This window comes from Gopherus evgoodei, chromosome 10 (assembly GCF_007399415.2).
Source record: "Gopherus evgoodei ecotype Sinaloan lineage chromosome 10, rGopEvg1_v1.p, whole genome shotgun sequence".
In the NCBI taxonomy this organism is placed as follows: Eukaryota; Metazoa; Chordata; order Testudines; family Testudinidae; genus Gopherus; species Gopherus evgoodei.
Genome location: NC_044331.1, coordinates 32,342,955 through 32,366,283, shown reverse-complemented (window position 1 = coordinate 32,366,283; position 23,329 = coordinate 32,342,955). Strand labels below are relative to the sequence as shown.

General features: G+C 43.2%; 1 protein-coding gene across 2 annotated transcripts in view; it reads left to right on the top strand.

Moving 5' to 3' along the window:
* The window catches only part of ANXA2 (annexin A2), a 52,399-nt gene that overhangs the window by 21,829 nt on the left and 7,241 nt on the right, over positions 1-23,329 (top strand). For both annotated transcript variants that reach the window (XM_030578489.1, XM_030578488.1), the window contains exons 4-10: positions 9,805-9,899; positions 14,061-14,174; positions 18,767-18,857; positions 20,472-20,551; positions 20,948-21,007; positions 21,691-21,784; positions 22,547-22,642. In XM_030578489.1, coding sequence (XP_030434349.1) covers positions 9,805-9,899; positions 14,061-14,174; positions 18,767-18,857; positions 20,472-20,551; positions 20,948-21,007; positions 21,691-21,784; positions 22,547-22,642 — 630 coding nt within the window. The remainder of the gene's footprint in view (positions 1-9,804; positions 9,900-14,060; positions 14,175-18,766; positions 18,858-20,471; positions 20,552-20,947; positions 21,008-21,690; positions 21,785-22,546; positions 22,643-23,329) is intronic.

The window sequence follows — 23,329 nt, the reverse complement described above, 5'->3', positions numbered from 1 at the left end:
TAACATCATCAACTCTTCATGTTACTCGCGAGTAGAAAAATACAAGCAAAATATGCTCAGCAAAAATAAGTTTGCTTTTAATGAAGATTGAAGGAAACAAGCTTTAACTTCCAGAGCTTTAGTGAGCAGCAAAGTGAGATCAGCCCTTCTGCCCCACCCTATGTTAGCAAATGTGAGTCAATATCCTGTTCAGAGCCGTTATTAGCGTCATATTTCTCTGCACTGAAGTGCAAGCATGCATTTTCCATGAAATGCCAGAGCAATGAATAGACTTGTGTTTCCATCCCCAGAGCCTGTGAACAGGAAACTTTAACGTGAATATTTGTGGCTTTTGTTCTGTCACTTTTCTTATGTTTGCAGACTTTATTTTTCCAGTTTCAAATGCTAGGATTGAAGCTGTGTTTCATCAAACAGTTTTAGAGGTTGGTTGAGTGCTGCAGTGAATCATTGGCCGAGCAGAAGCTGACATGGTGTGTGACTGTAACCAGGCTGGGCTGGGCTTGGCTTCTCCCCAGTTCCAAAGCATATGCTGCTATGCCCAGTCTTGCAAGGAAGCTTTTTTTCTTAATTGAGGTTAGCAAACACACAGAACAACAGTCTTTTAACTCACTCCTTAGCCTGAGGCCTCCCGGGGGTTTCTGGCATACCTGCTCCAGGCAGCTTCCCTGTTGGTTAGCTCTGCTCCTTACCTGGAGCACCAGCCCCAGGGCTGCTTCTCTGGTCCCTTGCGCCACTGTGGTGTCACTTTCCCTCCCCAGGGTGCAATCTCCCAGCTGCCCATTAGCAGCCCTTTATAGGCCCAGGTGTAGCCTAGCCCTCTTTAGTTGGCTGGATTGGACTGCTCTGTTCTGGTTCCAGGGGAGCTGGGCTTAACCTGTCCATAGGGACCAGCTACCCTGTGACAGTGACTCCTGGCCTAGCAGAGGTTGGGGGAGAGGGGGCTTTTTCTGCACTGGGGCAGTGAGTTGCGTTAGGAAATAGTCACGTTTAAAAACACATTGTGGGTAACTCAGGCTTGGCTACACTGGAGAGTTGCAGTGCTGGTGGTGGCTTTACAGTGCTGCAACTCACTCACCATCCACATTTGCAAGGCACATACAGCGCTGTACCTCCCTGCCTACAGTGCTGGCTGTACTCCTCCTTGGCCTGGGGAATAACGACTGCAGCGCTGGTGATGCAGCACTGCTCCGCCAGTATGACCACCAAAAGCGCTGTTGTTGGCCTCCAGAGGTATTCGGAGGTATCCCAGAATGACTGTTCAGCCAGTCTGCTCATCAGTTCAAACTCTACTGCCCTGGCCTCAGGTGACCTGCCCTTTAAATGCCCCGGGAATTTAAAAAATCCCCTTCCTGTTTGCTCAGCCAGGTATGCAGTGCAATCAGTGAATCTTTCCAGGTGACCATGCCTCCACGTGCCAAACGAGCCCCAGCATGGAGCAATGGCGAGTTGCTGGACCTCATCAGTGTTTGGGAGGAGGAAGCTGTGCAGTCGCAGCTGCACTCCAGCCGTAGGAATTATGATACCTATGGGTAGATATCAAGGGCCATGCTGGAAAGGGGCCATGACCGGGACGCGCTGCAGTGCAGGGTTAAAATGAAGGAGCTGAGGAGTGCCTATTGCAAAGCCCACGAGGGAAACCACCGCTCCCGCGCTGCCCCCACGACCTGCCATTTTTACAAAGAGCTGGATGCGATACTTGGGGGTGACCCCACCGCCAATCCACGATGGACACTTCAGAGCAGAGTGGGGGGGGGAGGAGGAAACCGAGAGTGAGGGTACTGGGGTTGGGGGAGACACCCCTGAGTCCTTGGAGGCATGCAGCCAGGAGCTCTTCTCAAGCCAGGAGGAAGGTAGCCAGTCGCAGCAGCCAGTACTTGGTGGAGGACAAACAGAGGAGCAGGTTCCCGGTAAGCAGCTATTATTTTCAGGATGGAAATTTTTCAGGAGAGGAGGGAGGGTTAGGGCTGCATGCATGCATGCCTAAATGTGGAATAGACCACATCAATAGGCTATCACGTCGCAGTAATCGGCTTCAGTAATCTCTTCAAAAGTTTCAGCCAGAGTATGGGCAGTGTGCTTGCGCAAGTTTATTGGGAGAGCCACTGTGGTCTGCTAACGCGTCCATGCCACTGTGCCGTGAGGGGTGGGGGGACCATTGCAAGACACAGGCAAGCTGCATAGGGGCCAGGGCAGAATCTGCATTGCCGTAGAAGGCCCTCCCGCTCTTCCCAAGTGACCTGCAGCAGCGAGAGATCTTCCAGGATCAACTCCTGTGGAAAATGTTGGGAGAGTGTTCAGTGTAGGTGCCCCATGCAGCTGTTTGCTTTCCCCAGCGTACAGAAACCCCGAGGACAATACAGCCCTGAAGCAATCAGTCCCCCTTACTCACCATTTCGGGGTTCCTGTGGGTTATGTGTGCTCTCTTTGGTGTGGGAAAATTATGCTATTGTGAAGACTGTAAACTCTGTCACTGTTTATAACTGTCTGATATAAACAATGCTGCCTCTGTTAAGTGTTGCCTTTCCACAAGCAACCTTGAGATCTCGGCTATCCATGTTATCAACAGCTGAAAGACTCCAAAACCTCCGGAAGAAGCCGCGAAAAAGCAAAGAAGACCTGCTGCAAGCAGTTATGGGTCACTCTGTCACAGAAAATCAAAAAGTGCAGGGCTGGAGGGAAAGGGAAAGCAGGATCTGCCAGAAAAACACAGCGGCCAGGAAGAAAAGCACAAAGCAGCTGATAAGCATCCTGGCGCGCCAAGTGGACTCTATCCAGGCGCTCGTAGCCATGCAGGCAGAGCACTATTGCACCGCCCCCTTGCCCCGTCCAAAAGCTCTTTCCCTTGTGCCCCAATGTTAGCTCAAAACCCCCTTCCCGAGCATCCAGGTTCTTACCACCAGCTGCCTTCAACACCTGTACATTCACCAACCAGCCCTGAGAACTACGACCCTTAGCCTCTGCACTCAACCCCCATCACCATGCAGTATAGACATCCTGAAGTGCAGCAGTCATTGCACAGCATTCCAGACAGGACATATTCAAACCTATGACTGTACAGTTCCCCACCCCACCCTCCTGCCCTTTTAGGTTCCCAGAATATTATGTGTCTGTCAGTAAAGTTATTTTCTTTTCAGTAAATGAATTCTTGGCTTTGAAAACAGTCTTTATTATTGCAGAAAGTAAAAAGATACCTTAGCCCAGGAAAGAAACAGGCACTGCAAATCAGCTTAGGAAATACAGATTCCTACTAACATTGTAACCACTGCACTTTACTCCCGTGCAAGGCACCAAACAGTACTGTTGGTTTTCAGGGTCAAATTCCTCCCTCAAGGCATCCCTAATCCTTACAGCCCTGTGCTAGGCCTCTCTAGTAGCCCTGCTTTCTGTCAGTGCAAATTCAACCTCCAGGCGTTGAACCTCAGAGGTCCATGCCTGACTGAATATTTCACCCTTCCCTTCACAAATATTATGGAGGGTACAGCACGCGGATATAACCGCGTGGCTGCTGCTTTCCCCCAAGTCTAGCTTCCCATACAGAGAACAGCCAGAAGCACACTCCACAGTCATTCGGCACCGGCTCAGCCTGTAGTTGAACCGGTCCTTGCTCCTGTCAAGCTTCCCTATATATGGTTTCATGAGCCAAGGCATTAATGGGTAAGCGGGGTCTCCAAGGATCACAATGGGCATTTCGACATCCCCTACTGTGATCTTGCGGTCTGGGAAAAAAGTCCCTGCCTGCAGCTTCCTGAACAGGCCAGTGTTCCGAAAGATGCGTGCATCATGCACCTTTCCAGGCCAGCCTGTGTTAATGTCGGTGAAACGCCCACGGTGATCTACAAGAGAACCATAGAGAAATACCCCTTCAGATTAACGTGCTCGGATGCTAGGTGGGGTGGTGCCAGAATAGGAATATGCGTCCCATCTATCGCCTCTCCACAGTTAGGGAAACCCATTTGTGGAAAGCCATCCACAATGTCCTGCCCGTTCCCCAGAATCACGGTTCTTAGCAGGATGTGATTAATGGCCCTGCAAACTTGCATCAACACGATTCCAACGGTCGACTTTCCCACTCCAAACTGGTTCCTGACCGATCGGTAGCTGTCTGGAGTTGCCAGCTTCCAGACTGCAATAGCCACCTGCTTCTCCACCAGCAGAGCAGCTCTCAATCTCGTGTCCTTGCGCCACAGGGTATGGCTGAGCTCCTCACACAGTCCCATGAAATAGGCTTTTCTCATCCGAAAGTTCTGCAGCCACTGCTCGTCATCCCAGACTTGCATGATGATGTGATCCCACCACTCAGTGCTTGTTTCCCGAGCCCAAAAGCGGCATTCCACAGTGCTGAGCATTTCCGTGAATGCCAGAAGCAATTTTGTGTCATACGCATCAGGCGACTCGCTATCATCATCGGACTCCTCATCACTTTGGATCTTAAGGAATAGCTCAACTGCCAAATGTGATATGCTGGCGAGACTCATCAGCATACTCCTCAGCAGTTCGGGCTCCATTTCCCACAGAAATTGTGCTGCACAGAAACTGTTGAGAGAGTCACAATGGCGCCAAACGTGGACAGAAAAATAGGGAGCGCTGGGATGTGAAGCAATGCATCATGGGATGTTGGGACAGGAAACAGAATGACCCATCCCCTTCCCACGGCGCCAGAATGGGACGATGTGCTGTGGGATAGCTGCCCATAATGCACCACTCCCAACACCGCTGCAAATGTGGCCACACTGCAGCGCTGGTAGCTGTCAGTGTGGCCACACTCCAGCACCTTCCCTGCACAGCTGTACGAAGATAGCTGTAACTCTCAGCGCTGCCCACCTGCAAGTGTAGCCAAACTCTCGGTTAGTATGTATTTGTCTCTACAACATGCCAAGAGGTTCTTAACAACCATAGTTAAAACGCGTTAGCACACTTTTTACTGCAACTCATTTTTCCCAATGTAGACAAAGCCTGTGTGAGTAAGAGGAAGAGAGCTGACTTTTATCTGCCTGGGCTATTAGCTCATAATAGAATCTGAAAATGATTGCACCGGTTTAGCAAGCCTGGTATCTTGTCACTTAGATCAGTTACAGACTTTGTTATTTTCCTGGCGAAAAAATGGAGTCAGGAAAAAGAGAGAGAGAGGGAGCCTGAGTGTTCAGGTCTGCAGCACAAGGTGAAATGGCCACATTATCTCTCTTCTAAGGAGCTGAAAAGAGCTTGCCCAAGACTGTCTACATATATCAAACTTGATGCTGAGCAGGTTGTTAACCTCACCTTAAAGGCAGGCTGCTGGAAGTGTGCCCTGCCCTGCCTCACTTGGAAGTTAAGCCTCAAAGGGATAACTTCCCAGGGATTTTTGTCCCTGGATGTGTACTTAAAAGTAGAAGGGGAGAAAGCAGCCTATGATCCGCAACCATGAACCATCGTCACTCTCTCTCTCAGAGCCCTGTTGAGGCAAGAGTTTCTTCGCATGTGAGTAAGGAATGCAGCTTGTGGATTTCATTGTAGAATCAGGGCTGAACAGTGAACAGATCACCTTTTACTGGAACTTGTTAGGCTTAGAATAAACACAGAGTTGTTGGTGCAGTTTGAATTACTGCACCAAGCAGGGTAAGTGGTGGTGTAGATTGCAGTGCTTGCATCTCGGTCAGTCAAAGAGCTCCTCTGTTAGGTCATCAGTTAAATGAATTCTGGAACTATGCAGTGTAACTCTAGTCATGTCGGTCCCAGGATATTAGAGAGGCAAGGTTGGGGAGATAAGATCTTTTATTGGACCAACTGCTGCTGGTGAGAGAAGCCAGCTTTTGAGCCATTACCTCACCCACCTTGGCATTCTGGACCTGTAATTTTAATCTAATGAGAGTTGACACATCGTGAACTTCCAATGTGGACACTTCACTGAGCTCAGTGATTTCAGGAATCGGAAATGAAAAGGCAGCCTTCCTTCTCCCACTGGCGCGGAATGGAGATCCAAGGGAGTTGGGTGGTGGGGTAACTGTAGTCAGAGACGACAGTTTAGCAGTGATGGGCCTTATCTTTGTCATCCTTCAAGCTAGACTGGAAGTGAATGGAGTAGTGTGTAAAGTTTGGAAACTGTCTCTTGCTACCCATTTTTCACAAGAATCTGACTCCTTGGGAATCCTGAAAGATACAGTCGTTGTGTTCCGCTCTCAGGCGAGGAGGTTGTAGTGTTACTAAGCTACAGCGGTGCTATGAGGAAACAAGTTGTGTGCAGGATTCCCAAGGAATGTTGTGGGTTTTTTTTTTTTCAGTGTAATTTTAAGAAGTAAAACAATGGAAGCAGGAGAAAAACCAATGTAAGGAAAGTGTCCTGTTTGTTTTGGCTTGTAGAAGTTCCCCTTAATTGTCTTTTGTAGCTAGCAGCATTTGTATAATTTTATTTTCTCAGGCTTTCCCTCTGTGTCAGATGCTGCACCTCAGTGGGTATTTACTGGGTCAATAATTCTGACAGAACACTCAGAGAATGATTGTTACTAGCTAGGTTTTCCTGAGAGTGGGTGTGTTCTGTATGTAACTACAGTTCTGTTCTGTAGTCTCCTGTTTGCATTACAGACACCATTGCATGCATCACAATGTCCACAGTTTTATGTAGGAAGCTGTTTATAATACGGTTTTGGAAAACTGAGCATAGTAAAGACTTTGGTTCTATTTTTCAAAGCTAGCATCTGAGTGAGAGCAACCCGATTCTGAATGTGGGCTCACAAATTGACACACAACTCCCAATAAATACCTATTTTACATATCAAATATCCAATTTGAGTGTCCAAATGCAGAACTGTGCCCCAATTTTAGACACTTAAGTTTAGAAATTGGATTCTCTGTATATAGATTTGCCTCTTCTAAGCCCCAGCCTCTCAATCAGACAGTACAGCTACAAAAGGCATCATTACATCCATGACTAGGATCAAATAATCAGCCACTGGAACTCAATCAAATGAAAACTTTAGCGTGTTGTTGGAACATAACACTGTGAGCACCTTTTTGACTCCCTTTCTGGCTGTCTGGACATGTATATACTATGCTGCTATGTTCTGGTTGGAAGAATTTGATATCTGGATATTTCCTACAACTGTAACATTCTACTTCTGTCTTTCTTTGAGAGGCAGCTATGCTTAATCAGTACTGTACATCTGATATAAATGGACAGTTTATCTAGGGACTGACTTGCAGCTGAATTGTAGTATTAGGGACACAATTAAATGGGTGTTGAACATTTTAGGGGTGGACTGGTAAATATTTTCTGCTTCATACAATCCAATCCAGGTTGGAATAGGTATCATTTCTCCTCTGTAAATCAGATGTTCTTATTAAAGGGAGGTGGAGTGTGAAAATTAAATTAGAGATGCAAGATTCTGAATTGAAAACAAGGTTTCACTTAAACAACAATATATCTTTACCCCAGGTCTTGTGAAAATCTGACCGCTTACCATATTTGGATCAGAATGCTTTGAACTAACCTAACCTCTGCAGATCAGTTCAAATCCACTCAGCATCAAAAATTTGACTACACCAACTCTCTTTTTTTCCATGCAAATCTCATTAATCCGTTGTTCCCTGGAAGCTCCAGTACTTTTTGTTAATGGTGGTGTGATGGTGTTTCTTTCTATTCCCAATGACTGGTGGCTAATGTTTTTTAAACAATTGTTTCTTTTGTCCTGTAGAGGTTGGGTCACTCTACATGCAAAGACCTTCGTTTTTACATGAAGAGATTCACCAAAAAAATTAGTTGGGACAAAGTCACTGCTTAGTGGCTGTAATGTAAATACTGATTTTTCTGTTTGAGTGAAGTATTCAAAGAGCTAATGCAAGGAAGCCCCCATGCATCTATTTGAATACATTAATAATCAATTATTAAAATCCCAATTGATTGGCAATATAAAAGCATGGTGAACGGGTTAACTGCAGTTCAGTTTCCTCCTCCTTTTTCAGATGTTTAGGGGAAGGGCTATGGACCTGATCCTAAGCCCATTGAAGTCAGAGAGAACTGTGGCAATTCATTTCATTGGACTTTGGACTGGGATGTATAAGAGAGTCTGTTTGCAAGGCAGAGAGGTGAGAGCCCTTTGGGAAGGTCAGGCTCCATGCTAACACTGTGGGTTGACTAGCAGACCATGGAGTGTTGGCTGGTCAAGCCAGGTGCCTCCAATGTAGGTTCTGTTGGCAGGCAGTGAATCCAGCCCTGTATGTGAAGCCTAGCTGTTAATGAATCCAAATTCTCCTCTGTATTGTACACACACTGATGTGGAAACATTCATTTCAAATGTTACTAAAACGTCACTGTTTTGTAGCTCAACTGCTACAAAAGATAGATGCTCAGTTATCCAGTCTATCCTCTAGTCTAATGCAAAAAGTTAGCCTGCGTCAGGAAGCAATGTGTGTATATAGCGCCATCCAGTAGCTATCAAAGGGTATGAAAATGTTACTAAAGCAAATGTTAAAATGATACAATACACATGTTGAGAAAAGAGTGTCTGTACATTTGGGTATAGTTCTAGAGTATCCACAAATACAAAGTTGGTTTTTAAAAGTCCTATGATACATACAGTACATAGCAGCAATAACCCAAATTTAGGTGAATATGTTTAAGAATACAATGTAGATATTAGTATCCAAATCTACACTGCAATGTAAACCCCAGGGTAGTAGAACTGAGCAGACCCGGGGCTTGAGTGTTTATGCTCATTTGTAACCCCAGGTTAGGAATTGTTGAATCCTGGGTCCCAACTTGGAACTCCAGCATAATGCATGATGCGTGCCCAAGTCCAACCATCCACATCCCAGACTTCCTAGCACCTTCCCAAAATGTGGCTGCTCTTGCTGTTTGTGGTGCAGTGTCAGAAAACTTGACTGTCCAAAGGACAAAAGAAAATCAGCCCATAGGATTGTGGGATACTTTTGGTAGACTTGCAGGGTATGTCTACCCTGCAATTAGACACCATGCCTGGCTTGTGTCAGCTGACTCATGCTCGCTATGCTCGGGCTATGGTGCTGTTTAATTGAAGTGTAGACTTTTGGGTGTGGTCTTGAACCAGAGCTCTGGGGCCCTTCCAACCTACACTGCAGAACAATAGGCTTGCACTCTGGGTCCCAGCTTGACTTGAGCTCAGACTCTGCACCCCTTTAGGGTCCTGGGTCCAAATCCTGGATTAGTGTGATTTGTGTTTAGACGGAAGGGGAGTTAGGCTTGAGCCCGAGTTTGACCCTGAGCTTACATTGCAGTGTAAACATACAGAGGCTGTAGCCTTTTGAGCCTCTGGGCTGCTGAAAAAAAGGGAAGGTGGTGGCCTTTTTTCTAATCACTGTGTTTGGAATATTTGTGAAGTGCCCGGGGTGAACTGGAAAAATAACTGGTTTATTATGAAGACTAATTGAAATTGCTGAATTGAAACTACATGAGCAGGCTGTAATTAATTGCATTTCACATCACTTTTACAGGAAATACTCTGACATGACTTTCCTAGCAGGAGACTGAGTGACACACATTCAGGCAAGCAGGAGATAGAAGTAGCACATCATTTTTGCGTTCCAGGTCCAGTTTTTCAAACAGGTGCAGTCTTGAGTGCACCCACATTTCTAAGTCCATGCACAGATAGATTTGCATGCGTTATATGTGCACTTGTTTTGAAAATTGGTGCTGTCATCGGCTGCATTTATTATGAGTGCAGGATGTTTTTGATAGTAATGAAGCCCGTTGTGGGTTGCATACACTACATTTCTAGCAAATCATACTATTTTAATAACCAAGAGACAAGTGCAAGATGGGATTTCTCAGTCATCCTTTGCCTTATATCTTTGTAGGTGTGGATGAACTCACCATCATCAACATTTTGACAAACCGCAGCAATGAACAGAGACAGGATATCGCCTTCGCCTATCAGAGAAAAACTAAAAAGGTACCGAGAGCATAAAGACTGGTTTATGATTGGTACTATTCTTCACATTCGTAGTTAGGTTTGAAGTGATCATACTGTAATTGATTTCACTGGGAGGACAACTTGCTTTTACCATGGCTGAACTTGGATCAAGATAGTTTGAGAAATAGCTGGTGATAGTTGATGTATTACTCCTGTAGGTATTCCAAAGTACCAGGAGTGCTGCTGATGGGGATATGCTACCATTGCTCTAAAGCCAACCTAATTGCAGGCAGGTTATGACACTGTTGGAAGCAAAAGCTTTGCCTCTGCTGCCAGATTTCCAGGGTTGTTAAGCATGCACACCTGTAACTGAAATCCCGTGGAGATGGGGTTCTTTGCACCTCCAAAACATCAAGCCCAGTGTTTTAACACAGCCAATCGTGTTCTCCTCAGTAACGTAGCTAGGGTGGGAGTGGGGCAGCGGCCACTCTCCCACTGAGCACAAGTGGCGCCATTTTAATTTTTACTCACCCCGGTCTTTGCCAACACTTCGGTGGCGGTCCCTTCACTAGCTCCTTGTGTCTTCGGCGGCACTGAAGGGCCCACTGCCAAAATGCCGCCAAAGACCCACGGAGCGAGTGAAGGTCCTGCTGCCGAGGTGCTGCCGAATACCCAGAGCGCCGCCCCATCAGTAAAAGTGCTGCCGAATAAGTAAAAGCGCCTCAGCGAGTGGTGCCTTTTTTTGATATCACTCCCCCTGTTCCCTCCACCTGGCTGCGCCACTGGTTCTCCTATGTTGCAATAAGAACAGGAGTACTTGTGGCACCTTAGAGACTAACAAATTTATTTCAGCATCCGAAGAAGTGAGCTGTAGCCCACGAAAGCTTATGCTGAAATAAATTTGTTCGTCTCTAAGGTGCCACAAGTACTCCTGTTCTTTTTGCGGATACAGACTAACACGACTGCTACTCTGAAACCTATGTTGCAATGTCATTCTAAGCTGTGTCCGTTGTGTGCATAGCAGTATATGTGCTTGTGTGTGTGAAAGTCTTTTTTGTTCAAGTGATTCCTGACATTCTGGGACGCAGTGAAAGGGAGAGGAACTGAGGAAAGATTATGCATGTTCACGTTGCTTAGTGGAAGGAAACTCTTCCAGCTTTCATTCACAAAGTCCATCTAAATGGTGACTGCAATTAGTTATGCAGTGAAGCATACAGGTACTGAACGAAGTCAGCTCACCGGCTAAATTATCACCAGCTGTTATCCTGACAAGACTATTCAGTGTACCAAGCTGTTGATGAAAAGGATCCTATAAAATATGTATCGCTGTCTGTAAAATGAGCCTTGCTAGCAGGGAGCTGAGAGATGTTCCCTTGAACAAGTTTTAAAATCTTACTCTAATTGAAGTTTTATGCCCACATAAAAGAAGGAAAAACATGTATAGATTCCCATTGGGTTCTGACAGCTGTCTCTCTTTCGGATTTGTCAGACACCAGATTGAAGCCCTGAAATCTCAGCTGAAACCAAATACAAATCCAAAGCTACGTTTTCAAAATTCACAAACTTTTGTGCATTCCTGATTTAGACGATCTTCAGAATTTTTATCCAGATGTCGATTCCCTTCATTTATTTTCCACCCTTTCCCAGCCCACAAGCATGCTAAACATTCCAGTTAAAAGATGGGATTGCATAGGTGTCAAAGGTAAAGTGGCCTGTGGAAACAATGGAAACTAAGAAAACAGACCTTCCAATGCAACTGTGAAAACAAATGAGTCAGTGTTAAGAGAGCAGGAAGCAGCATGTGAATCCATGCATCCTGTCTGATCATTCAGGGCTCCCCTTGCCCAGTGCTCTTTAGGGATATTCTTATGTGGATTTCCTTGGAGACTGCTTATATTGCTAAAGTAGAGTCCCTCCTAAGGTGGCGTTGGTACATTATGCATGCTGTGTCCTGTTGCTTACAGCAGAGGTCCTCAAACTTCTGTTAATCGTATGGATCTCTGTTTTAAAGGGTGTGTCTCATAAATCCACCTCCTTTCCCATTCATGAAAACTCAAACCCTGTTTGGACCCTCTTTCTCTTGGGGACCAGCATCCCTTGCCCATGTAGCTGCTAAAGCCTCCCTTTCCAGATGTGTTCTGGAAGTTATCCAAAGCTGCCTAGGGCCTTGTCTGTGTGTGTCTTTGCACAGAGCTCTGCAGCCCCTGCCCCTTGTAACTCTATAGGGAATCCGTTCGCCAACAGTCGTTTGGGATTGTGCTGCCATAGTCTAATAATCTGGAAAATTTTGCTGGTTGTAAGTGTGAGATTTAATAATGAGCAGCTTGGCAAGTGTTTGCTTCCTGCTGTTTCCCTTTGGGTTCACTTCTAGCGGTGGCAGAGAATGGCAGGAAGGATCCCCTGCTGGATATGTGGGAATTATGCTGCTGCTAGCTGATCTTACCACTGTCTCCCTACAATTCCATCACTGCAGTTAGAAATAAGGATGTAGACGGAGTAATTTCCAGCCCTTCCATTAGCATTTTATCCCAAACCAGGGCTGTACTAATCTATCTTTGGCTCAAGTGAATGAACACTTGTCTTATTCTCCTAAAGGATCTACGATGAATAGCGAGCTAGAGATCTCTCAAAGACAGACCCTGGAAACTCACTTAAACTGGCACCTACAGTGTGCATAACACACAGTTTTTGCTGGAAAAGAGACTTTCTGGCTTCACAGCAGATTCTTGTGGTCAGCTAAAAGCTCTGTTTTCCTGAGCCCAACTGGTCAGGAAATGCCAGTAGCATTGAATGAAGCTCCCAGAGCTAAGGGATCACTTACTGTAAGCATAAGAGAACGTTACTGATATTTCTCTCTACATCCGGCTAGGGAGCTTCACTTATGATAGACTTAGTCCTCAGCACTTCATATACCTAGCCGTGGTGCTTGCGACCACTTATTCTGGTAATGACGGCATGTGCAGGGTTATGGCATCATTGCCCTTGGCTCACTGCTTTGAAGCTGTGCATAAAATGGCTGGAAGATATTTAGATGCATTCTCTCTTTGAGAGAAGAGGTATCAAACGAAACATTAATGTACTTAACTCTGGTCCCCATAGGAGTGTTGATGTGTGCTTCATGTGTCAGTGTTACCCTGAAATTGTGCCTGATTTGTTGCTTCCAACACTGAAGCAGAAATTTGTTTAAAGGAAACTAAGAGCATGTGTATATGGTGCAGCAAAGCAAACTGGAAGGGTGTTTTCTAGCTGCCCTGTGTTAACACCTGCTGGTGTCCTCTAATAGTGCTCATTTATGTCAGCATAATCCTGTTTGGAACTGGATTCCCATCAACACAAACTAGGTGCCTTTTAGCGTGCACCAGGAGTGTCTACGTGGGGAAATTAGAACATTCTACAAATCACTCCCTTCTAGTGCGCTTTGCCAGTGCCATGTAGACAAGCCCAAAGTTTGAAAGCTGAGGGGAGGAGAAAGAAATTAACACTCCTAAACTCATTTGAATTAAACTGTTTTTTCTAATCCCATTGGTTTGTATGCTTTTTAGCCTTTACACTGAAATGCAAAGATTAGACAGCACGCACAATTAATTGGATTCGATCATACTCTGCTGGAATGGATTAAAGAGGCTCTTTCTCGCTTTCTGAGCTGAGCTTCTGCAGAACTTGGTTGAGGTCATAATGGCCTTTCTTTTGTTTCCTTTTTACCAAAACTTGTTCATATGAGACATCAAACAGCTGCAATGAACTCAACTGTGTCCTTTTAAGAACTCCAAATTAGGGAGGTTACTAACTGACTTGGGTCCAAAACTGATGATAAGGATTTGGAGTTTCTTAACTGCATGGCAGTGCAATTAATCTGTGTAATTTAAAATAAGACCTGAAAACTATAAGATAATGTGAACTCTAAGCTGTAGCTCCTGGAGTTTCACCACATCTTAGGAAATGGACACATCTATTTATTATTCTCTCTAGCAGTGAGGATTGGTGCAGATTGGTGATAATTTCCTTTAGGGAGGTGAAGGAAACTCCACTTGCCCCATTTTTCTTCTCTAGACTTCACTGAATAAAGACCCTGTCTTCTGTTTCCTTGTCCATTCTCCAGGAAAAGCAGTAACACTCTTGGAGATTCACAATCACTGAAGGCAGAATTGTCTGGAGGTCAAAAATGAGCTTTAATCATTTTCTCCTTTTATTTTTGTAAAGGAACTTCCTGCAGCACTGAAGTCAGCTCTCTCAGGTCATCTGGAGGCAGTGATTTTGGGCCTGTTGAAGACACCGGCTCAGTATGATGCTTCTGAACTGAAAGCTGCCATGAAGGTAAATGAGCGCTGAAATTAAAGTTGCTCCAAGTCTGTCATCATCCTTTGGAATTGCCACCTAAGGCCATGATTTTAAAAAATGGCCACGTATTTTTAAGTGCTACAGTTTTCAGGTGTCCAATATAAGGCACTCAGAATCAGTATCCACTAGTTAAATTCTTGGGCCAGGTGAGATTTTTCATCTAAATGTTTGTCACTTATATTTTTAAAATGCCTTTGAAGAATGAACATGCAGCTAAGGACATAACTGATCAGCTGCTTTGAATAGGCACCTGTACAAGAACATTTGGAAAGCAAACTACTTTCCTGATTGCATTTCTACATTTTTTTAAAGTGTTTACAGTATTAAAACAAAATAGAGAAGTTGTTAGCGAAAGTCAAAAACTCCTATGATAGAACATAAATCATTTCCAATTACTGGGTCACATCAGTGATAGTGAGAGAGTGTCTCATACCTAGTCCTTTCCCTCCATAGAATCTGAACACAGGGACAGATAAGTCATATTTCTTATGCACCCCTAGGAGCCTCTGAAAGGACGACTTTGAAAACTGACTCTAACTTTGTGCACATGCAAAAAAAATTGTGAACACCTACCAGTGCCAGGATTTGCTCTTAAAATCGTACAAGAAAACTCATATTTTGGCTTTCATATTTCTAAATGTCATTTAAATTTTTGTATGCAATGTACTTGTAGCCGTTTCGGCACTAGGATATTAGAGAAAAAAGGTGAGTCAGATAATGTCTTTTATTGAACAACTTCTGTAAGTGAAAGAGACAAGCTTTCGAGCTACACAGAGCTCTTCTTTAGGTCCAGGAAAGGAACTGCCAGCGTCACAGCAAAAAATGCAAGGTAGTGCAGATTGTTTAGCATAAGTAGTTAGAACCTATTGAGAGAATAGGCCCCAACTTTACCTGGCACGGGTGGGTGTTGTTGCCCCCCACACCCTCCCCACCCCAACTCCACCCCTTCCCCGCCCCCATTCTAACCCCTTCCACAAATCCCCAGGCCCACCTCCTCCCCCGGGCACGCCGCATTTCCCCTCCTCCCCGGCAAGCCTGGGAGGGAGTGGGGAGAAGTGGAGCAGCGGTGCACTCAGGGGAGGAGGTGGAGATGGAGCAGAGGTGAGCTGGGGGACTGCGGTGAGCTGCACCCACCAATTTTTCCCCGTGGGTGCTCCGGGGCTGGAGCACCCACGGAGTTGGCGCCTATGGTTGCAAGGGACCATTCAAGGTAGAGTGGCTCTTGCTGGGAGTTCATTTACTAGACCTGAAGAAGAGCTCTGTGTGGCTTGAAAGCTTGTCTCTCTCACCAACAGAAGTTGTTCCATCAAAAGATATATTACCTCACCCACTTTCTCACTTAAATTTTTGATATTCTTGGTTAGGTAAATTTGGGGTTTTTTTAATTTATTTTTTTCACTAATTAAAAAAAATTGTGTGAACAATTTATATTAAAGTTGGAAGCAAGAGACTGAACTAGTTAAGACATCCTCACTCAGAGAAAAATGTCAGATACAGGTAATAACAAAACCATTTAATAAATCAGTCAAAAGTTGGTTCTTTTGGACAATCAAATGCTGCCCTCTGCTGGCTGAAACAGATACGGGTCTGTATTTTATTCTACATCATATATATAGACCAGGGGTCAGCAGTGGTGTGCCGAGTCTTTGTTTATTCACTTTAATTTAAGGTTTTGTGTGCCAGTAATACATTTTAAACTTTTTAGAAGGTCTCTTTCTATAAGTCTATAATATATAACTAAACTATTGTTGTATGTAAAGTAAATAAGGTTTCAGAATGTTTAAGAAGCTTCATTTAAAAGTAAATTAAAATGCAGAGCCCCCTGGACTGGTGGCCAGGGCCCAGGCAGTGTGAGTGCCACTGAAAATCAGTTTGCGTGCCGCCTTCGGCACCCATGCCATAGGTTGCCTACCCCTGATATAGAATGAAAACCAAGCATCTATCTTCTGATTATTTATATGTCTCTAATTATGGACAGTCACTGTCCCAGTACTATATTTGTAGCCGGAAGATCAGGCTGCGAAGCTGTCACCAGAACCACTGCTTGTAGCATTGTGTAGTTGTTATACTTTCAGTTGGTGACTGAGTACTTGTGTCCTCTTCATAAACTCATATGTCCAGGTCTTCCCCTGATACAAAGCTTGCTATCCTGAGCCTGCTGTTAGAGTTTTCAGCGGTGGTTGTTAAATGCTGCCATTCATGTATGAGCTTTAATTTAGCTTGACTCATTAAATTTTTTTTATTTGAAGTTTGCTTAATAAGCCAAATCCAAGGAGAATCCTAGATGAGAAAAGAAGAAATCCCCACAGAATTTATTCATAAAAAATCATTATCATGTTCATTGAAAAATATTTATGGGGAAATAAAATACATGAAATCCCCCATAATAACTAGCACAGAGAAAAATGACCACAAAAGAAGAGAGAGTGAGAGCAATTTTTGGTCTTAATCCTCATGTTGGACCAAAAATCACACAGCTATTTCTGTATTGGTGTCTTGGAGACCCTTCGTATGTCAAAATTGGGAAGAACCCCCCCCCCCACATGGGATGCAATTAAAATGGACACAGTTGTAGCCAGTGAACTATTAACAAGTTAAAACTCTCCTAATTTCAGCAGCACACTGCACAGTGCTTGTGTTGGGGGGCTAAGTGTCCCCATGATCAAATGCATTCTAAAATAAACCACATATTACACAGGTGTCAGAGTCTAACTGACTCCATGTTTAGACAATAAAAATAGAAAGCAACAGTAACAATATAAACACCACAAAAACATAGAAGAAGCATTAATGACCTAATACTTTGAACAAATAGGTGACATGTTCTAAACATACAAAGTTTCTACCCTTTGCACATTTTGATGTGCTTTTCTGTCTCGTTCTCTGGAACAGATGCAACTGTTGCGCTGTCTGGAGTGGCTCATGACTGTGTATGCCTGTCTCAGTGCAGATGATAGTGGTGTGTTCTATAAATAGATTTCACCAAGCCATTAACAAATGTGAGCTGCTTTAGTGACTTCTGGTTTTCTATAGCCAAAACCCCAAAACGGGTAGGGTGATGAAACCGGTGTGGAAAGCTTGATCTCATCCTACTTTGAGAATACCTAATGTATGAAGAGGCAGAGGGTTGGCACCGGAAATGTGTGTTTAAATTTGTATGCATTGGGATCAGATATACTCCAATACATTAGAAGGGCTTTCAGCTGTCTTGGTCTAATATGTTTGGATATGTTTAGCTTCGGATATCACTATCTTAAAAACAAGGAGCACCAACAAATTGCCATGCACAGGGCCAAATGTTCAATTCTGGCTTTAAATTAGCCTTAAAATGCAAGTGCAACTCTTTTTGTATGGATGAAATCCACATTTGCCCTTGTAAACAGGCACGTACATGCACAGATCAGGCAGATGGGCCTCAAACTCATTTATTTGTGCTGGCACATGCAGGTTTTGGGTCTGTTTTTTTAACCCGTAAATAGGATGCAACCAAAAATTAAGATGATTTGTTAAGCTGGCTGAAGATTTGCCCCACACAGTCTCCTGGAGTTTCAGCATTAAGGGTACTTTTTCTAAAGATCTTGAGAGTTTGAAATGGGGGGGAAGGTCTTGTTAATATGTATAGCCTGTTTTATTCCAGAAAAAGACTAATGTTGAGGATTAGGTTGTGGTAACTACAGTATTATCTCAATTCCACCGCCCCCAAAAAAGAGAATGTTTATATGAACATCAATATATCTGAAAGCAAAACAAAAATATAATAAGTATTTTTGTTGTTAATCTCTAGTCCTTCCCCAGATATTTATTAGAACAAACCTAATGAGGAGATTTTCCTGTTTCTGTTGTGTGGACCTTTTTGTAAATTGTTTGGTATCAGATACTTCTTGTTTTTTCTATTATTAAAGACATGCTTACAGAATGGTGGGTTTCTTCATAGTTTACTCCATTTTTTAGATGTAAAATAATGCAATGTGAGGAGTCTCTTCCTGGGGTTTTGACCTGTAGATAGATAACCTTTGACTCTTCTGCGTGGCTCAGGCTGGAGGTATACCCCGACTCAGAAAAGGCAGTAAGAGGATCAAAAGCATGCCATCTAAGTAACGGAAGCTGTTAGAGGCAAAAAGACATCCTGTAAAATTGTGGATGTCTTATCCTAATTAGGATAGTAGAAAGGTGCACAAAGTCCAGCAGGTTCAGTGTAAAAAATATAATAAGGCAGGGCAAGAAAGAATTTGAGAAGCAACTTGCTAAAGATGCAGAAATTGATGGTAAGAATTATTTTAAGTTCATCAGAAGCAGGAAGTCACTAGATGACCAAGATGTTAAAGGAGCACTCTAGAAAGACAAGACCATTGCAGAGAAGTAGACAAGGTTTTAGAACACATTGCTCAATTAAATGATAAGAAGTCACCAGGACCAGGTGTCATTAACCCCAGAGATTTGAAGGAACTCAAATACAAAATTGAAGAGCTACTAATTATAGTATGTAGCCTATTGCTAAAACCAGCCTCTGTACCATTCTAGCAGTCTGCTCATTTTTAGTGTCAAGTGAAAATTTACCTGTGTTTCAGGGTTTGGGGACTGATGAAGATACTCTCATTGAGATCATCTGCTCCAGGACAAACCAGGAGCTTTGTGAAATTAACAAAGTCTACAGGGAAAGTAAGTATGTGTTAGTGTTTTCAACACAGTGAACTTAGGCCCTTCCATTTTCTCTTTTTGGATGAGTGAGGGGAAAGTTTGGCTTTCCTGGGGATTCTCATTATTCCTAGTGTTTTGGTCAAATACAACGGGCAGAGGTATTTATGCTGGCATAACTGATGAAGTTTTCAGTGTAATTAAACATGACCTGGACAAACTGCCTACCATAAATACCTCATCTAAGACCTTCTGATTTATGGACCCACAGGTGTCAATGGAGCCCAGGATTTCACCCACTGCCTGCCCTTTCTAATAACCAACTATGCACGAATTAGGGTGCCTTGATGGCTAGCTGGAATTATGGCTTCCAAATGTTGTTTTCACTTAACCTTTTTGCCTTGAAATTAACTTGAATCCCAGAAGCATTTTCCATGGAGGAAGACATTTGTCTCTCAAGGTTTGGTGCCTTGGAATTAACTGCAGGCCTTGTGGTAAACAAGTATCCACCAATCATTTCTCTCATGTGAAAACAGCCGCAATCTGTTTTCTACTTTTATTGTAAGGAAAATAGAATCAGAGTAAGTGAGAGCAAAATCTTAGTCATCGTTTTGGTCCATGTCGAGCAGCTGATTTTGGAATCTATCGAAGAAGCCTTTTTATCACCTTAATTGATAGAGCTGCCAAAAAAAAGGCATTCAACGAAATCTGGATAAGACTTGGTAAAAGCATGGATTCTCCCCCCCTAACTTTGCTGAAGGATATTATTCATTCCTAGCTGCATTTCTCAGTTGAGGGTAACCAGATTTAAGTGATTTGAATGTAAGTTTAGTATCCAACTTACATTCCTTAGTATTCCTTACGATTTCTTATGATCCTTTCATGTTTCAAGTCACATTCATCACAAACAGTAACAAAGATGTCCAATGTGTTCGTGGATAGCAACAAGTGTCTTATTTAGTTTTAATTGGAGAAAATTGTCATATATTTGTTCTTTGATAGCTGCAAACAATTCTATAAAGTAGCAGTGGCTGAATCAATAAAGTATTAACAAAGACAGCTGTGTGTTAATGGCATAAGATGAAAATAATATAGTGACGAATTGGATGAAACCATGTAGATGGTAAAATAGAGGGATCCAGGCATAGGTACCTCTAGAGCTCCAGAGGGAAAGTAGTAGCCTTATAGCAATGCAGAAAATTGCTACTCTAATAAGAAATAAAATGCTTTAGTGCCAGCCAGAAACACAGACAGCGCTCTTGTATTTAAGCATATTTATTTAAACTATGGCTATTTTGCATAAAATTGTCTCTTAGCTGCATGCAGTCTAAAAAATCCATGATTGATGATCTGAATCTGCTGTAATAAAACACTTACTCAAGAACCTCGGTGTGGTGTGGTTGTATTTAAATAATAAGTGCTGACAAAACAAGCCTGGATGGCACCAGGGATCCCACAATGCCACCCTTTGTACAACCTCTTGCTGTGTTTTAATAGACTAGCTGGTTATTCGTATATGTCTTCCTAATACAGTATCTAAAGTAACTTCCAGGTATCATCCCTCCAGTTGACCTTGATAAGGTGTGGAGTAATGTTTGTGGGTCAGCAGTAAATAGAAAAATATTTGCTGTGTTCTAGTGTACAAGACAGAACTGGAAAAGGACATTGTGTCTGACACCTCTGGTGACTTCCGCAAGCTGATGGTTTCCCTGGCAAAGGTAAGATATTCTGAGTCAGTATGTGTTTTTTCTCTGTCTAGTTTTCCTTATTCTGTCATGTTTCTCAGTCCACTAACCAGTTGTGAAGGGTCATGTACATTGATTGTGACTAGCTGTATCAGAAATCCAAGCTCCTGACTAGATAGCAAGTTTGGATTCATGTGCATCATCACTGCATAACTGACAATTTGAACGAATGTGATGCAGATGCTGAATGACAGTGCAATTTGGCAAGAAAGTAACTACATAACTGCTCTTTGTAATGGAGATGGGACATGTTGTAATGCTCATTTGGCAAATGTTGGCTGACATGAACCAAGAGAAAAAATGTAAATAGCAGCTTGCACTGTTTCAATTTGGATACATTTGCTAAATGTTTGTTCTTCTTGTTTGAAGGGTAAAAGGTCTGAGGACACTTCTGTGATTGATTATGAGCTGATTGACTTAGATGCTAGGGTAAGTGCTAGTGATGAGTGGTAACTCCCCAAAGCGTACTATGTCTTTAAAATAAATCTTGCACATCTCTGAATAGACGATATAAAAGTGTTGCTTACTTTTTCACATAGAGAGAGGTGCATGTATTCCCTAGTATATTATGGACATAATATTGGTTTCAGCATGCACTACTCATGATCGTGAGAGCTCAGCCATTTCCATGTAGGGTCTTCCTTTCCCACCGACACCCATACACAGCTGTCTTATTGCTTCCATGGATACGTTGACAAAGAGAGACTTCCTAGTGGAGTTTCATAATAGGTCAGTGGTCCTCTGCTGAGATTCAGAAATGATGATGCCCAGATGATTCAGAGAGAGAATCTGGAGAAATCTTTCTTTTAATGAACTACATTTATTGACGTTTTTACATAAACGTCCCATTCACCTGTCACCATTATACCCAGGACCTGACTGTTCTTTGGGAGGTCAAGAGTAACTGATGTCAATGGAATTATAGTAAAGTAAAACCTGTATTAGTTGAGAATCAGGTCTGTAAGTCCATTCCTTCTGTATGCATTCCCTTAAGTGGTTAAGTAAAGTATGTGTCTACACTTAACCTTCCCCTCTGATTTGGCTCTAGTAGGATAGTGGCTCCTTCATTTTACCCCTGGTAGCTAAAATAGCACTTTTTATTCTAATCACAGGACCTCTATGATGCTGGTGTGAAGAGGAAGGGAACTGATGTTCCTAAGTGGATTAATATTATGACTGAAAGGAGCATTCCCCACCTCCAGAAAGGTACTGTTGAAAGAAAAAGAATTCCATAGCAGGGAGTTAGAAGGAGTTGGTCATTGCTTGGTTGCAATAATGATTTAATCAAGCTTAAGAACCCAGGAAACAGGGAGATGTTTGTGAAAAGTTTATCTGCTGAGCCATGGCTATTTAAAAAGAAATGCATTTGTATCTCTAGAGTAAATACATTTTATGTCCCTGTTCGAGCATGCATAGACACCCAGCAGCAGATCTTAAAAGCTACACTTTCAAAATTGGTCTCTAAATTCACTCCTGCAGTCTTGCGCAAAGGCCTACATTTAGGCACACAATTGCTATATGTAAACATCACACGTGTAAAGCTTATGTCAGTGGCTCCCAAGAGTGGCCTCTGGTGTTTACATAACCACCATCCAGGAAACTCCTTTGAGAGGTTCTTTTATTTCTGAGGTCCTAAATTCGACAGTGCTAAGTAGATGCAGATTGGACCAATATCTATCTGATGGACGGTCTGTCACAGGGATTTTCATATATCCTAGTGAGAAAACCAAGCTAATACATGGTGACATTTTCCCAAATCATTGATTAATTGAGAACTTCCTGAAATGTATCTGTTCATTCACGGTTATGAAAAGGAGGTAGCATAGTATCTAGATATTGGTGGTCAAACTTCTTAATGTCCCCTGGCCCCTCTCTAGTTGCACTGTGCAGTTTTTTGTGCACACAGTCTTTCTGCTCCCCAACTCAGGTACACTTCTGTTCTTTTAATTGTTTTCTTCCTTATTATAGTGTTTGAGAGGTATAAGAGCTACAGCCCTTATGATATGTTGGAGAGCATCAAGAAGGAGGTCAAGGGAGACCTGGAAGTTGCCTTCCTTAATCTTGGTAAGTAAACCATCTTTAAGATTGTTAAGAGTGGCTTTCAGTGTAACCTTTCCAAGGCTCTCACAATCTACTTGCTGAGATGAGGCAGAACCCAGCTGTTTAAAGTGGATGAGCTGCTGTTAGTTCATCTCCAGTTTATAATCTTCATTGGAGACTGAATTGTTCCTTCAGTTCTTCGTAAAAAAGGGGTGTTACAGCTCCAATCTGATGCAATAAATATTTGCTTGGGGTTTGTTCTTTGGAAACCTAGAGGGTTGAAAAACATTGGAGAGGGTGGGTGGCTGGAAGGGGGGATGTGTGTGTTGTGGTGAAGCCAGTCCATGGATTTTGGAGACTAGAAAATGGAGGTTGATTTGGGACTGTATTCTATGAAATGGACAAGAGTGTAAGGGTGAATGTGATGTTTGGAGTGTGGAATGAGATTGAGGTGGTGGCATTTTGGTGGAAGGAAGTTATGGCAGTGGGATATTTGTTTCAGATACACTGAGTTGATAGAAACTATGGTAGAGCCAGGCTCTTGTTTAAGACAAGAAATGAAGAAAAGCCAAAACCATGAAGAGGAAATCTATTTGGGTGTCATCTGCATTAACATTTTCAGAGAGTGTGTGACCAGAATGTGTTAGACAAGTAGAGTGTGGGTCAAAGACTGAATCTTGGGGGGACATCATAGTGAGATGTGATAGCAGT